The 16060-nt window shown below is 44.4% G+C and overlaps 1 protein-coding gene across 1 annotated transcript in view; it reads left to right on the top strand.

Annotated features, from left to right (window-relative positions):
- The window catches only part of ASCC1 (activating signal cointegrator 1 complex subunit 1), a 98091-nt gene extending 82360 nt beyond the window's left edge, over nucleotides 1-15731 (top strand). Inside the window, exon 9 of the mRNA XM_056850001.1 lies at nucleotides 15614-15731. Within this exon, the coding sequence (XP_056705979.1) occupies nucleotides 15614-15730 (117 nt within the window). The 3' untranslated portion in view covers nucleotide 15731. The remainder of the gene's footprint in view (nucleotides 1-15613) is intronic.
- Nucleotides 15732-16060: the final 329 nt, after the last annotated feature.

Here is a 16060-nt window from a genome sequence, read left to right on the forward strand (position 1 = left end):
TTAAGTGCAACACTGTTTTTCTTTTTATAGCATGGGTTCTTAACAAGGGGGGAATTCCCCCCTGGGGAGGAATTTTAGGGTTCCAGGGGGTGGGGGTGGGACCACTATTCAGCAAAGTGTTATGTCCTGTAGATTATCTACAATCTGTAAAATTGTAGTTGTTTTTTTTAGTTAGACTATCTTGGGAAGGGGGAATCATATTCTGAACAAAGGTGAAAGGGGGGAATGGAGCAAAAAAGGTTGAGAACTACTGCTTTATAGAGGGCTCAAGAAATCCTAACCCATTGGCCATCAGGAGCAGTCTTAGCCAATGGGCAACAAGGGCAGCTGCCATAGGCCCTATGCTGGGGGGGGAGAATTGCCCATAGCCCCACCCCCTCAGAGGGGAAGAAAGAAGAGCAGGTTCCTGCCACCACTCATGCCTGCCCCATCTGGAGCCTGGGCCCCTGGCCTCCAGTGGTGGCTGCCACTCTCACCTACCTTGGATGAGTTCAGGGGCACCTCTTGCTTTGCCCTGGCTGGGGAGACAGCAGTTGGGTGGCCATGATTCTGGGGATCCATCCTGGACTTTTGCCCAGAACCCCCGAATGACTGAGACCACCCCTAGCCACTAGTGGCCAATCCGGGGTAGTAGATTTAGAGAGAATCTCCCAGTGGAATGGGTTAGGATTGGACTAGGTAAGAATGTCTGTGTGAAAAAGGGGGGAGCTTTTTTACGACACCTCATTTGACCCTGCTGGCATCAAAAGGCCTACCTGTCTCTATTTCCAGCGGTGTTTTCACACGCTCCGCGATATCTGCCCTGGTAGTTGAGACTAAAAGCTGTTGCTCTTAGGGAGTATTTATACTCCAAGTCTGAGAGGACTGTACAATAGATTCATTTGGTATGACCAACAAGTCATCTGATTCCTCCGGTGCTTTCCTCTCTGCTTCACCACATGAGAAAGGGCTTATCTGCAGGCTTAACCCCTCTTGCTGGGAGAGGAGGAGAGCCACTCCTATGGATGAGCTGATGATGTTTTATATCTCTTCTAGTCTACAGTGCTGATTCACGAGGGACAGTTTTGTACCGTTAATCTCCAATACCCTTATCCTAAGGCAGTGCTTTATGCAGTTGGTATTTTTGAGCAGACAGAACTCCCTACAGACTGACTCTTTGTGTGTGTGCGCTCGCAAGCGGGGGTGAATGTGTGCATTTCATCTTGTGATAATGCTGCTCTTTGGTGGTAGGTTCTTAACTGCAAGGCATTGCAATGAGTTGTTGTTCCCATGGCACTGGAGTATTGAGATTCTCAGCAGAACGGCTGGATTTTCTTTAGCTTAAAAATTTTTTTAATTCCAAATGGTCCTTTTTGGCCTCTCCACTTTAGGCGAAAGCAAAGCTTTGAAACTGATCAATACCTCTGACAGTAGCAGTGAAATCCAGGCTGGGCTGCTCAAAGTGCAGAGCGGAGAGATTACGCGAAGGAAGTTTTAAATGCCTCTGCTTCCCCCTTCCTCTCTTCTGGATGCATTTGTCTTCTCGCTGCCCGGCACCGTTTCAGGCAGATCTGTTAACGTTTCCCATGCTTGTCACGCTCACGACAGCTGGTTTTAAAAGCAGCCGTTTGTGCCGGCACATCCGAGCTTCCATAAATGGAGCAGCAGGACGGCTGCCCTGGTAGCCAGGCATATATTAGCCCTGTGATTTATGGCAGCTGTTCCAGGGCTTCATTTGAAAACCGTAGTGGGCGTCATGTTTGGGGGAAAAGGTATCCAATCAGTAGCTGCAAGATTTGGGCAGAAGGGAAGTGATGACCAATGGATTGCCTCTATTTTAACAAAACTACCCGCCACCTTAATAGGTGACAAAATAGTCCCCTTTTTGCTGGTGGACAGAGATCCAAGTATAACCACTGGCAGTGGCCAAGTATCCACCGCATTTTCCTTAAAGAAATGGGGGAGGAATCTCCCCATTAACTGCTCAAGATCAGTGGGTCATGGGAGCTAGGAAGGGAAGAAGGGAAGTGAGCCTTCTTCCACGCCCATCACAGAAGACGGTGGGCAAACCTGTGAAAGTCTCACCTTCTGAAGTATTCTTTGAGCCTTTGCCAAATCATCTTACATTTTAGTTCTGGTTGTAGCCCCCCTAAAGGCTCAAGGTAGAAACAATAGATAAAACCGATATAGGTTTTTAAAATGTATTTATATTTACTTGATTTGTATTGCATTTTTCTCCCAACACGGCTTACAACGTTTTAGCTTCATCCTGCAACATTAGCTCTTTTCCTAGCTGCCTCAGCGGATCTTCTCATGTGCAGATGGTGCTTCAAGCATGCGAAGATAAAGCTCCACAGCCCACATCCTGTCTTCTCTGTACCTTGACTTGTTCAAGGCTCAGGTTCTGGCAGGTGCTGTGAGGTTTGATTCCCCACTCCTCCACATGAGCTGCGGAGGCTAATCTGGTGACCTGGATTTGTTTCCCCACTCCTACACATGAAGCCAGCTGGGTGACCTTGGGCCAGTCACACTCTCTTGGCCCCACCCACCTCACAGGGTGTCTGTTGTGGGGAAGTGAAGGTGATCGTAAGCTGGTTTTATTCTTTCTTAAGTGGTAGAGAAAATCGGCATATAAAAATCCAACTCTTCTTCTTTTCCTCCTTCTTCTCCTCCTCCTCGAAAGAAAAGGGAGCAGGATCTGCCAGGTTGAGGTTAGTCCCAATTACTGCATCCCATCTAGTTTAAATAATCCGCAGCTTTTGGGCCGCTTATTTTGCTGCTCAAAAGTGATCCTTAATATCCTAATAATGATTTTAAAAACAGGAAGTAAAAAAATAATAACAGGGGTGTGGCTTTCTTTTGAGTTGCCTTCCGGTTTCTGTACTCCAGGGGTCCCCAATGCTGTGCCCGTGGGCACCATGGCGATGCTAACACCTTTCCTGGTGCCTGCCAAGGGTTTTTAGAAAGGGGGTGAGGCCAGGTGCTGGGCAAGACTTCTGATTGACCATTGGAGATTTGATTGGCTGTGCAGCCCGCCAAACAGCCAATTAGATGGCAGTATCAACAAACTGTATTTCCCAATGTAAACGCCTTTTAAAAAGGTAAAGGTCCCCTGTGCAAGCACCGGGTCATTCCTGACCCATGGGGTGATGTCACATCCTGACGTTTACTAGGCAGACTATGTTTACGGGGTGGTTTGCCAGTGCCTTCCCCAGTCATCTTCCCTTTACCCCCATCAAGCTGGGTACTCATTTGACCGACCTCGGAAGGATGGAAGGCTGAGTCAACCTTGAGCCGGCTACCTGAAACCGACTTCCGTCGGGATCGAACTCAGGTCGTGAGCAGAGCTTGGTCTGCAGTACTGCAGCTTACCACTCTGCGCCATGGGGCTTTTAACCATATTAACGTCTTTTAACCATATTATAAAGGGCACCTTTTAACATTTCCATTCCTTTTGTAACCTTTTGAATTGTGTTTGTATGCCAATAAAGGAATGATGATGATGATGATTGGCTGTGCACATTTTAAAAACTTTGGTTTGGCAGCAGCTGCCACCACAGCACAAGGATCTTTGCTGTAGGACTGAGGGTAAGCTGCGGCAGCCATTTTGTGGCTGGTTGCACTTCCTGCCGGTGCCATTTTTGGGCAGCTGTTTTAGGGCTGTGCCCACCGCGCTGCATCAGAATTCTAAAGGTGCCCTCAGTCTCAAAATGTTTGGGGACCACTGCTGCACACCCCATCCTGGAATCACGTTTTCAAGATTTTTCTTTAAATCATGAGAGCTAGAATATTACTCTTAAAGCCAGTTGAAGCCAACATCTGTGCTCGGTGTTACCCATAAACCAAGTCAGTTGTTTCCCAGGCTGTGTGCAAGGTTTCGTACATCCCACGGGATACGTATTGTGCCCCTTACTCTAGAGCCTGCTGATCCGTGGGCCTGATCTGTGCGAGTCTGACATCTCTGTTTAGCTGTCGGTCTCGATAGGCCTTTGCCTCTTGGGCAGGACTGCAGGTTACTGCATTTGAACCTGGCATCCATTTGGAATATTGAAAGCCAGAAACATCCTTCACTTATTCCGTATGTCCAATTCAAATTGACTTGCAGGCTTTAAGAACAACTACAGACCATCTGGTTTTGTGTGCGTTTAGGCTGGAACTTCACTTGGCAGGAATTTAGATTTACAAATCCAGGAAACACAATGAGGTGGGAGACCCGACATTGTGAGCTGACTTTAGCTCTCCCTGAATGCTTTTCATTTACAGTATTATTTTACAGCTTCCACATAGCCATGGCATATTTGGATTTATAGGTTACAAATGTCCTTTTTCCTCGGCATTCCCTATCATTCCAGTCAGCTTCCTCAGCTCTTCCCCTGTTTTACGTCGATGACTGTTCAGCTACCAGGGCCTTTCTTTATCCCCTCCTCCGCAAGGGCAGGGGCTGTGTTTATAGATGCCCTCCACTCTCTCTTCTAGACTTCTGTTCACAATCCTATCGCTCGCCTTCTTTTTTGGGGGGCAGAGTTTTTTGTGGGATAATCTCTTTCCCAAATCTATTGGGTTTCTTACCTGAATACATAGTATATTAGTAGATGGCTCACTTGTCAGCAGAAAGGGTCGGAGAAGAGATTCCTTGCTTTTGAGACAGGCTTCTGTGTGCCTTTCACCTGCTCCATCCGCCATTGCCTTTTCAGATGCCAGAGACCTCTGCTGCTGTCTGTATTCCCAAAGGCCTCTTTCTTGGTCACGCCTGAGAGAGTTTCGGTGTCCTTTTTACTACACCATTGCCCTCATCTCCCTGCTCAGGGTTTCCAGTGACTTCGATCACCTGGAGCCTGAGGGAATGAAGAGATGAGATAATAAAAGTAGAAGGCTTGGAGTGAAGGACGGAATATAAAAAAGGCTGTAGCTGTCCCTAAAACCTTGTTGTACATTTGTGATTAATGTACAGCTAGCTGCCTTACCCAAAAATCAATTGTACTAGCCAAGTTCTCTGCAGGTAATATGCCTGTATTTTTTCAGTATCTCCCATCTTATTTTTAAATATGTTAAAAGTAGCACCAGTCTCTAGAAACAGGTGGGTTATGGTGCTCCAAATGTACAACATTTTGCATTATCTCCGTTTTCTTGCTCCTTCCCCCCCCTTCCCTGCCTAATGTTTTGCACCCATTTAGTTTGGACAGTATCTGGGCAAGGATGGATTGCTCTTACTTTTTGAACATTTTAGGTGAGCTGAATCACCAGCAGTGCCTAACAGGACTTCTCTAGCAAAGTGCCTTGTCGTGAGAGATGTGACAACAGCACTCAAACTGAAACAAAATCCTCCTCCATACTAAGTTGTGGGTTAGTCTGGAAGCAGTGAGGTAGTTTGCAGGGATAAGGCTGTATACACACAAAATATTCTTGGAGTGGTGCTACCACCCTAGAACAACAGTCATGTTGTTCTTCATGTGTAGGAGTGGGGAAACAAATCTAGTTCACCAGATTAGCCTCTGCCACTCATGTGGAGGAGTAGGGAATCAAACCCGGTTCTCCAGATCAGAGTCCACTGCTCCAAACCACTGGTCTTCAAAACCTCTGCCAGCATTACTTCTGACTTCCCATGGTTTAGTTTCAATTTGTTCACTCATAGCCATTTCACCACAGCAGCCAGGCAGCGGTTTAGGACCTGTACTGCATCACCAGGAGATTTGGATAAGGATATATATCTATATCGAGAGAGAGAGAGAGAGAGAGCGCTAAAGTTTCCCTTCTCTTAGAAGATAACCATTCAAGTAGCCAAAATATATCTGTGTATCATCTGCATATTGATGACAAATGATTTTGCCTAAGGGTTTTTCATAAAGATTGAAGAGCATGGGGGATAGGATTGTGCCCAGTGAGACTCCACAGGATAGGTCCCACGCTGATGATAATTGGTCTCCGATTAGCAATTCTGTCTTTAGGGAAAACTGGTTCTGTGAGTTTGCAGCAGAAATTGGGTGGGCACAGTGCTGGTTGGCTGGTACACGTGCCATGATGAAGCATCCCCATCTCTGAAGCAGTTTTACAATTTTTTTAAAAAACATACTTTTAAAGAAGACAGTGGTCATGACTGAATAAGAATACAATGACATTTTTTAAAAAAAGGCAGCCATCCTGCAGCAGGGGGATGGGGAGAAGACTATTGATTTAAATAGCAGTGTGAATTCTTGTAAGTATGTCTGTTCCTTGCATTGGAAAGGTGGGATGAAGAGAGGGAAATTATGCTTTGGTTCCAGTTTTTATGAATGTATAAATGTAGTATTAGATAACATTTTTTTCATGGGGCTTTATAGATGCCTACTACATAGGACCCCCGTGGTGCAGAGTGATAAACTGCAGTATTGCAGTCCAAAGCTTTGCTCACTATCTTAGTTTGATCCCTACGGAAGTTGGTTTCAGGTAGCCGGCTCAAGGTGGACTCAGCCTTCCATCCTTCCGAGGTCGGTAAAATGAGTACCCAGCTTGCTGGGGGTAAAGGGAAGACGACTGGGGAAGGCACTGCCAAACACCCCGTAAACAAAGTCTGCCTAGAAAATGTTGGGATGTGACATCACCACATGGGTCTGGAATGACCCGGTGCTTGCACAGGGGACCTTTACCTTTTACTACATGTTCTGCGTTGCCTAAAAGGTTGTTTAAGATCTAAAAACCATGAAGCTTTACTCGTTGAGCATTTCTTTCAGATTTTGCCATGGCATTTACCATAGTGCTTTGCTGGAATAATAAGGCATAGCTTTAAAAATCACTGCTTATGTAGGGAATATCACAAATGCACAGGGTGCATGGGGAAAATGCAAAGGGGCAGTTACGAGAATGCTGTGTTTCTTGACCGGCTCACCAAAAGGAGAGAGGTGAGTGTGTCTCTATGTATCCCCTGATCAGTGGTTCACAGCATGTAGACACAGCTGTTCATGTTTTCAGTTGGATTCCTAAGTCCCAGGTTGCTGCATAACGTGCCTCATGGAAAGACAGATTCCTTTCCCCTGCAATAATTCCACATTCACTCAGGGACATGTAATCTGCAGTGATGTGGGACAAATGTGGTAGAAATATAGCCATAGTCTAATGCTAAGAGTGCATGGTTTGCTTACAGAGTTCCCAGGTTTATTCCTTGGCATCTCCCGTGAACAGGCTCTCCATAACAGGGCGGGGGAAAGTGCCTGACTGAAGAGCCACCCCCATGGTCATTTATGTATGGCAGTTTTACCTGAGGTCCGTTGCTCGCTGGAACCACACTTGCTTGTTGGGAATCTCTGCACCAGCAGTCTCCAAGCTCAAATCAAGTCAAACCCCTTTAAATGCTGCTTTGTAATTGGCTTATTTGTAGTGTTTACTGTGAGAGAAAATCCCTCCCCAACCCAATTGCCACATAAAATAGCATTTTAAGAACAGCAACGAAAAAAATGCACTCCTCGGTTTTAAAAAGATTTTCTTCTGCTCAGAAAAAGCTCAGAGGAACCAGAAGTATTTCAATCCCCGCCTCTGGACATGCTGCTTTGTAATTGGCTGTGAGCGAAACTAAGCTTGCATGTCCTGTGCTTTGCCTTTTGCACGGGGATTTCTCCAGGCTTTGCTCAGGGAAGATGGAAGCGTCGGGTTAACAGAGGAATGGGAAGACCCGGACATTGTGACGGCTGGGCGCAAGGTCATCTGTAATGGATGGAAAACTCATGCATAACTCCAAGGAACAGGATGGTGCTGCTGCACTCGTCTTGTTAGTGGCTTCCTAGAGGCACCTGGTTGGCCACCTTGTGAACAGACTGCTGGACTTGATGGGCCTTGGTCTGATCCAGCAGGGCCGTTCTTATGTTCTTATGTTCTTAACAACCGAGACAGACCCGGGGGGGGGGGGCGAACGTGAGCGAAAGTACCCATGCATAAATGACCCGTAAGAGTAGACTGTACTAAGCTAGATAGACCTGGTTCACTATAAGGCAGCTTCACATGCACACCTGATTGCACTGCTCAAAAATGACACACCCAGTCTGTGAGCTTCGCCAACAAATACATTCTAGTGGTGTGTTAATGACAGATCTGGGAGGGGAGGCATTCGTGACCGAGAAAAACTCCTTAGTGATACTTCCCACAGAGCCTGACAGAGAGGGGCCTCTCTTCACCTTTGACAAACTGCCTGGCATCTTTGCACTCAAAAACACACAGTGCAGCTTCACTGCCTCTGTTTTTCTTTATTTTTGTAAAATAAGAAGTCCTGTAATAAGCACCGCTAATATATGCAAGGCCTGTGTATGAGCCTGTGTTCAAACTACCCATATTTGAAAGGGCTTGCTTCCCCCCCACCCAAGTATTTATTTGCAATATTGTATATGCGTTTTGCTTCCTCCTCTAGCTTGTCTCAAGGCAGATAATCCCATTAGAAGTTAATATTGAAACCCTCTCCGCACTGCAAATAAATGCTTCAATATTTCCTCACTTTAAAAACATCTTCAGGCTCACAAACAACCCAACAGTAACAATTTCCTGTTGTGTCGGCAATGCAGGGAGTATTCTGTTTGCTGAGAAAGCAGAATTGTAGGCTTATGAGGACCTATGAGAGCTACTTATTTAAAATATATGGAAAATAAAAACAGGTGTAGTCTTAAAACCCTTTTTCTGGCCGCAAAATATGAAGCACATGCCCTGTGAAAACTGCTGCAGTCTACAGAAAATTATTCTCTAAATATTATATTCAATCAAAAGTGATTCTTTTAAAAGCACCTCTACATATATACTATTATTGCTTATCTATGAGATGTTTTTTATCTTGAATGCATGAACATAAGCTTCTGGAGCCTCATTCCAGACTATATTTCATATTTATAATTATGTAAAAGAGATTTTTTAACATTTTTTAAAATCCTCTTTTTGCCCTGGTTTAAATACCATATTTAAACAGTTCCTTTTTTAAACACCTCGGTAAAATTCTCTTTTTTGCTAAGTTTAAAAAGAACAAATAAACAGAGAACACTCATTATCCCAACTTTGATTGTCCTGGGATTCTAATAATTCCAAATTCTTTATGTGCCTCTTGAGTAGCTCCAGTTCTCTTTAAGTGTAATCTGCACATCCACTGTTTTAGCGATCCAGGTTTTGCAGGACCAGTTTTAAGGGCTGATTCACGTGATTGCTTTCCCCAATCACCACAGTTGTGCCCCATGGAATTTTGTTTTGTGAAGGGTTTCCCTATCCACCAGGCAGACTTTTTTGAGCGTGTGTGTAGTGGAATGAATACGTGGAATTGCTTTTTGGAAGGACCAGCCCCAAAGTGTACAAATTTGGAATACTGCAACTGACTGCTAGAGCGGCGTGTCATAATATCTTGGATAGCGATATCATTCTCAGGACCTAAATATGTGTGTCCACCATGGAGACATTTAGTCAACTGCAAGTTCCCCTCTAGGAACTCAATTCTCAAGTGTGGGGAGCACCAATTTGGAGTGGGAGCATAGTGTTCAGGGAGAAAGGGGTCCCAATCTTGTTTCCTGTACTGAAATGACCCAGTGGGGCAGTACTTGCCCCCTATGGGGCTACACATATATTGCTGGGATACACATGCAGCCATCAGGTTGGGATAGTGTCAAGGGGAAAAGCAAGGGCGCCTTTTCACTGCACACCACGGTCCCAATCCAAATTGAGGTTCCATGCATATGAAAATTGAGTTCCCAGCGGGGAACTCACAGCTGTTGTCTGACTAAAAAACCCTTCTGGCAGACATATGTAAAGCATAACATGTAGTTCGGCCATCAAATAGGTTTAGGTTGGCTGGCAGAACAATGCTTAAGAGAGCCAGCGTGACGTTAGATTGCCAGACTAGCACTTGGGAAACAAGTTCCGGTTCCCGCTCAGGTACCAAGCTCACTGGCTATCCTTGGACCAGTCAGTTTCTCTCAGCCTTTCTCTCTCAGCCTGACCTACTTCACCAGGTGTTATGCAGACAAAATGGAGGCAGGGAGAACGTAACTAAGCCTTAACAAATTTTCTTTGGCTGTAGGGGCCAGCCCAAGAATTTAGGAGCCATAGTGATTTTTCAGCCTTTGTCATTTTGTATTTTCAGTACTATACTTTTAAATTATTGCTACCACAAAACCTAATCTTCACCATTTGTCAGTATTTTATTAAAGGTATAACATTTATTTATTTATTTATTCAATTTAATACCCCACTCTCCCCGGCCGAAGCATAACAGAAGCATCAAGGTGGTGAAAAGTGCCTTCAAATTGCAGTCGACTTATAGCGACCCCATAGGGTTTTCAAGGCAAGAGACAAACAGAGGTGGTTTGCCATAGCAACCCTGGACTTCTTTGTTGGTCTCCCATTGAAGTACTAACCAGGGCTGACCCTGCTTAGCCTGAGATCTGACAAGATCAGGCTAGCCTGGGCAATCCAAGTTAGGGCAAAAGCATTTTAATATATAAATAAATATGGTGCAACTCTGTGTACTGGCAAGGCAGGGCGGCCGGGGCTGCTACTGCAGCATGGTGCAGAGGGAGCTGAGAGAGGGCGTGGCAGGAAGTGGTGGAGAGTACAGAAACCAAGGCTTCTGCTGCCTGGGCGGCTACACAGAAACAGTGGGGTCAGCAGTGGTAAGGCAAAGTCTAGGAAGCAGTCCAAGAAGTCATAGGCCAGGGTCTCTTACGTATCACAGGCTAGGCAGCAAGGGTTGTCGTTAATCAGTCCAAGGTCTGGGTCACAGGCAAGGCGGTAGGCGTCGTCTTCAAACAGTCCAAGGTCATTCTCAGGCAAGACAGCAAGCAGAGTGGCGCTCAGCTGAAACCGGAACTCAGTACGTTGCTTCCACGCCTAGGCTGACTTTTGCTGTTCCTTAAATCTGGCCAGCTATCAGAGTGAGGTTGGTCCTGTCATCACTCACTGTCATTCCCTACAGCTGGAATGGCTCTCTGGCTTTGCAGCCGGGCCTATTGTCTTCATTCATGCAGCAGGGTCCGAGTTTCTGTCTTCAGTGAACCGTGGGGGAGGACTCTTCTAAGCCTCTGGCTGGCTCTGGCAGGCAGGCTTCCAAGGGGGACTGGAATTCCTCAGCCTGGATAGACATAGAAGCATCTGATGGCCCCTTTAATTCAGCATCTGGCTCAGAAGGCTCTTCAGCTGCATTCCCAGGAGGGTCAGCTGCTGATAGGATGGCCAACTGCTCCAATTCTGCATCCGAGGCCTCTGGTTGTCATCACCACAATGAAAAGCTAACCTCTAACCTAACATAACTTCTCTCCAAATTCTCATGATTTCACTTATTGATTTTAAAAGCTCCATTTAATTGAATATCGAAGGCAGTGTATAAAGAAACTGGCTAAGTAATTAATTAATCTACCATGACTGAGTGATGTAAAGATAACATATAAACAAGAAGTAACAAGAACACCACATGAATGCATTTTTATGCCATATAACAAAAGATTTATAATTTCACATCAGAATAAGCTCTGTATTTCTTCTGAGAGACACTTCAGTAAAATCATGGCTGAAATTACCAGGAACAACCATGAAATTTCCAAGCACCATGTAGACCAGAGGCCTGGGATTTGTTGATCTCTGATGTACACTACTCCAAGCTCAGTGGTGGAAGGGTAGGATAAAAATGTAATAAATAGAAAAAAATAGTGTGTACGCTGCATTTCTCATTTGCTCCATATTTGGTATCTCTTGTAAGGGGGAAAAATTGAGAGAGAAGGCTTTTCACATGAACTGATTTCATGTAATGATAAAAGCTAAAACATTTTCATTTTAAACTCATTCTGTTTCCAAATCCTGTCCCTCCCCCTTTTACAGTGTGATGTATGGGTTAAGAGCAGTGGTTTGGAGTGGTGGATTCTGATCTGGAGAACTGGGTTTGATTCCTCACTCCTCCACATGAGCGGTGGAGGCTAATCTGGTGAATTGGGTTGGTTTCCCCACTCCTATACATGAAGCCAGCTGGGTGACCTTGGGCTACTAGTCACAACTCTCTTAGAGCTCTCTCAGCCCCACCTACCTCACAGGGTGTCTGTTGTGGGGAGGGGAAGGGAAGGTGATTGTAAGCCGGTTTGATTCTTCCTTAAGTGGTAGAGAAAGTCGGCATATAAAAACTTCCTCTTCTTCTTCTTCTTCTTCTTCTTCTTCTTCTTTTTCTTCTTCTTCCAGCATGTCCCACCTCCCAGGAGACTTGAGCTCTTTTGAGATGCTTTCTGTCTCCTCATTCCACAATATATTCTACTTACCCAACCAGAATCTGTTCAAATTCCCTGTCCCGCCCCCCTCTGTGGCCGTTGCCTGTCCCATCCACATTCTTGCAGCAAGATGAACGGTGGAGCAAAGGGCCCAAGGCAGCTGCTTCATCTGTCCTCATTCTTGTACAGCCCCTGTCTTCCTTCCCTCCGGCTTCCCTGTCAATTTTTATGAGGTCAGATGCCCATTTGGGGAAATCTTGACTTGCATAAAAGGGCCATGGCAATATAAAACAAATGGGCAGAGCCAAAAGTGATATTTCTGGAAGGAGGTGAAACTTGACATTATGCTTGCTAAGTAGGTATTTGGATTTCAATGATTATCTGTAGAAGAATCAATGGATTATCCCCTCTGCCTGAGCAGGGTTTAACGAACCTGCAGTTTTCTCAAAGCCACTGGGTATCCTTAATAGCAGGAAGAGCTGTATGTACCAATCTTGAACTAAGGTCTGTAGGGACAGCTGCAAAATGCAAGAAAAGTCAGATGGAATTCAGGTTTTTAAGGTCTCTGATGAGTAGGCTAAACTGCTCAGCCCTTGTTGACCCTTGACACAACAGCATTAACCTGTGTTGGAAATTAGTGTGTTTGTTGAAAGGTTTTCCAAAGGCATTACTTGCATTATAAGGCACAGCCATTTCCTGCATCTTAATGGAATGGAGAAAAGCACTTTACACTTGAACGTGATGCTGCTTCTAAGCAATATTGCTGGGCTCTCTCTTTCTAATGAAATCTGATGTCATATTTTCATCTGTCTTTTGTACAGTGTTAATGACCGGAGCAGCTTTCTTCTGAATTATGTTTCAGTTGTGCATGTGTTTAAGTGCCCTTGAAAGGTTTTGTGGAATGAAATGGAGCTTTATAGCATATGGTTTCAGAACTGGGACAGAGATCCTTTCTGTCTAATTCACTGTTGTTATCTTGGACATAAATGGCCAAAGGTTTCAAACTGCAGGTTGATAACCTACTAAAATTAACTGAACTCACTTTAATCTGTCAAAGAAGGTTTCAGCAAAGAGAACCCCATCCAACCAAGTTAAAATACTTGCTGTAGGAAGGACCAGGTGAAGAACAAACTCTCAGGGTTGAACCACACTTCAGTCTTATTCCCAAGGCAAAATCCATAACTTTTTCAATACCAGCACATGTATATCTTTTTTACTGAGATCATGGTAATTGAGCTGTTGTTGTATGATAAAGTATCAATAGTCATTTTTCTAGGCTGTGAGGAGTTTAAGGAAGGCCCGTGAAGGGAGCACAAGTTAGTCTGAGAGCTGATTCTGTCATTATTTTTCCACACGTTTTCTTGAAATCTGTAGGCAAAATGCACAAAATATCAGGAACAAGGCCAACTAAGGACTCTTTTCCAGATGTGAAGCTATTATATACGGCCTCTGGCAATCCTACAGAATTTTAATTCACACGTCACACAAAAATGCGCCCAGAGTTTCACTCATAAGTAACTATTGCCTGGAAGTGTAGCCAACTGACGGCCAAACCAGATGTTACGGCATCCACAGGTCTGACCTATAGATGACAATACCATTTTAGAACTGAACTTAGGCCATTTAAAAATGTCACGGGCCTGATCCTGATGAGGTCCACAGCATGGCTGTCACATATGATCTTGTCCCCTCCTCCCCCATATCTATTCAGGTGCCGAAACAGCCTCTGTGGGTGGGGGAACGAGACCTTCTGGTACTACTGTGCTGTGAGCCTGATCAGGATGAGGCCCTCCCAGCATTTCTAAATGGCCCACTTTCAGCTCTAAAAGGGCGGCAGCATCCATGGGTTGGAATCGTAGGAACCCATTTTGATTTTATATATTCTTATAAACTAATGTGTATCTCATGGTCCCACGCCTTTAAGATGTTTAACAGACCACTTTATTAAAAACGTATCTTAAAATCACAGAATTAAAAAACAGCCATAGCTTCTCATAAGGTACAGAACATTGGCTAGCCTCCCAATGCAAAGGGTACATGTCCTCTGGAAGGGGGCCTGTCTTGCAATGCCTTCAAAAGGAAACCAGGGCCTATGCCCTGTGAACCTCCTCAGGAAGCCATTCTGTAGCATGCAGGCTATAAATAAAAATGCTCTTTACCTGACTTGAGGAGTTTTGTATTTGTCAGGCAGAGAGCACAAAAAAAGCTATGTATGTGGATGAGCTGGTCCTTCAAGTATGTGGATGTCAGGACATTAAGGGCCTTAGAAATAAGAACCAGCACATTGAATTGAGTCCAGAAACAAACAGGCTACCAAGTAAGTTGTTTCAAGACAGGCATACCGTTTTTGTGGCAGCTCACACCAACTGACAACCAAGTTGCAGTGTTTTTTACCAACTGAAGTTTCCAAGTTTCCTTCCTATATAGTGTGCATTACAGTAGTCCAGACTAGAGGTTACAGAAGTTTGGATCAGTATGGTTAGGTCAGCTGAGTCAAGAAGAGAAGAAAAGCGAGCTTGGGCCCAGTCTTCTGGGTCTTTGCTTATACCTCACAACTGCAAACTGTTTAGTGATAGGTAACTGGTGGGAGGGGCCGTGGCTCAGTGGTGGAGCATCTGCTTGGTATACAGAAGGTCCCAGGTTCAATCCCCAGCATCTCCAGTTAAAGGGACTAGGCGAGTAGGTGATGTGAAAGACCTCTGCCTTAGACCCTGGACAGCTGCTTCCGGTCTGAGTAGACAATACTGACTTCAATGGACCAAGGGTCTGATTCAGTATAAGGCAGCTTCATGTGTTCAAACTCCAACTTTGTTATAGAGTTTGCCCACCTTTGAAAAGATCTGAATGTGGATCTAGGAGAGAATAGAAGAGCTACCAAAAAAACAAAAGTTGATAACCTCTGCTCTTCAAGACAAGAAATATCATAAATACACATCTTCTGATCAGCTAGAACGTATGTTGTATTTCACACATTCTAGAAATCTACTAGCTCATCAGAAGATGCATATTTATGATATTTCCTTTACTGCAGACCAGTCAGAGATCTTCTAGTTTCTTTGGCTTTTTCCCTATGTGAGTTTTAATATTATACCACTCTAGAGAAAAACAATGTGAAATATGACCCATAGGTATAGAGTAACTGAATGGCTGTGAACCAACAGTCAGGGCTTCTAGATTACTCTGAAAATGTAGTTCTGCTTCTGCTGTTGTATAGTGTGTATTTAAAAATAAAACAAAAATGCAAATCCAGTGTAATTTATGTAAAAACTTGTGACAATAGTTTATTTTCACAAAAAGAAAAAAAATTAATCATTTGGAATTCCTTTAAATATGGGGGGAAGCATTTGTTAGGAGCTTTTGTGAAACCTATGTTTGAAGGCAGTTTGCAAGAAAATCTAAACTGCCTTTTTAGAATACCTTTCATGAGGTTTTTTTTTATTCTTCTCTTTCAGCTTTTTGAGAACTTCTGCTTTGGAGATGTGCAGCTGAATTCAGTCTATCTCTCTCAGCGATTCTCCACCGACAGCTCCGGTTACTATGCAACATCCGGGCAGCTCACTTTCTCCTGAAGTCATCTGCCCCGAGATTGTATGTCATCATACCTGCGCACTAGACAAGACAATGGTGGTTTAAAGGGATCCTGGGTCATTCACTCTTTGTTGATCACCCACAGAGCTTTGCCAAGGAACTGAACTAGCAAATCCACCAGAAGTGAACCCACCAAAAGAAACGTCCCCATGACCAAAAAGGTTTTCTTTGTTTTCTTGATAGTTGTACTGAAGAATAAATGCTGGATACAGAAGGAACAATAGTGTTTGCATTTGACAAGCTTTAAATAAAATATCAGAAGTAAGCAGCCTACACATCTTTGTGTGTGTGTTAAGTGCCATCAAGTTGCT

The sequence above is a fragment of the Euleptes europaea genome, chromosome 5 (genome assembly GCF_029931775.1).
Source record: "Euleptes europaea isolate rEulEur1 chromosome 5, rEulEur1.hap1, whole genome shotgun sequence".
Classification (NCBI taxonomy): domain Eukaryota; kingdom Metazoa; phylum Chordata; class Lepidosauria; order Squamata; family Sphaerodactylidae; genus Euleptes; species Euleptes europaea.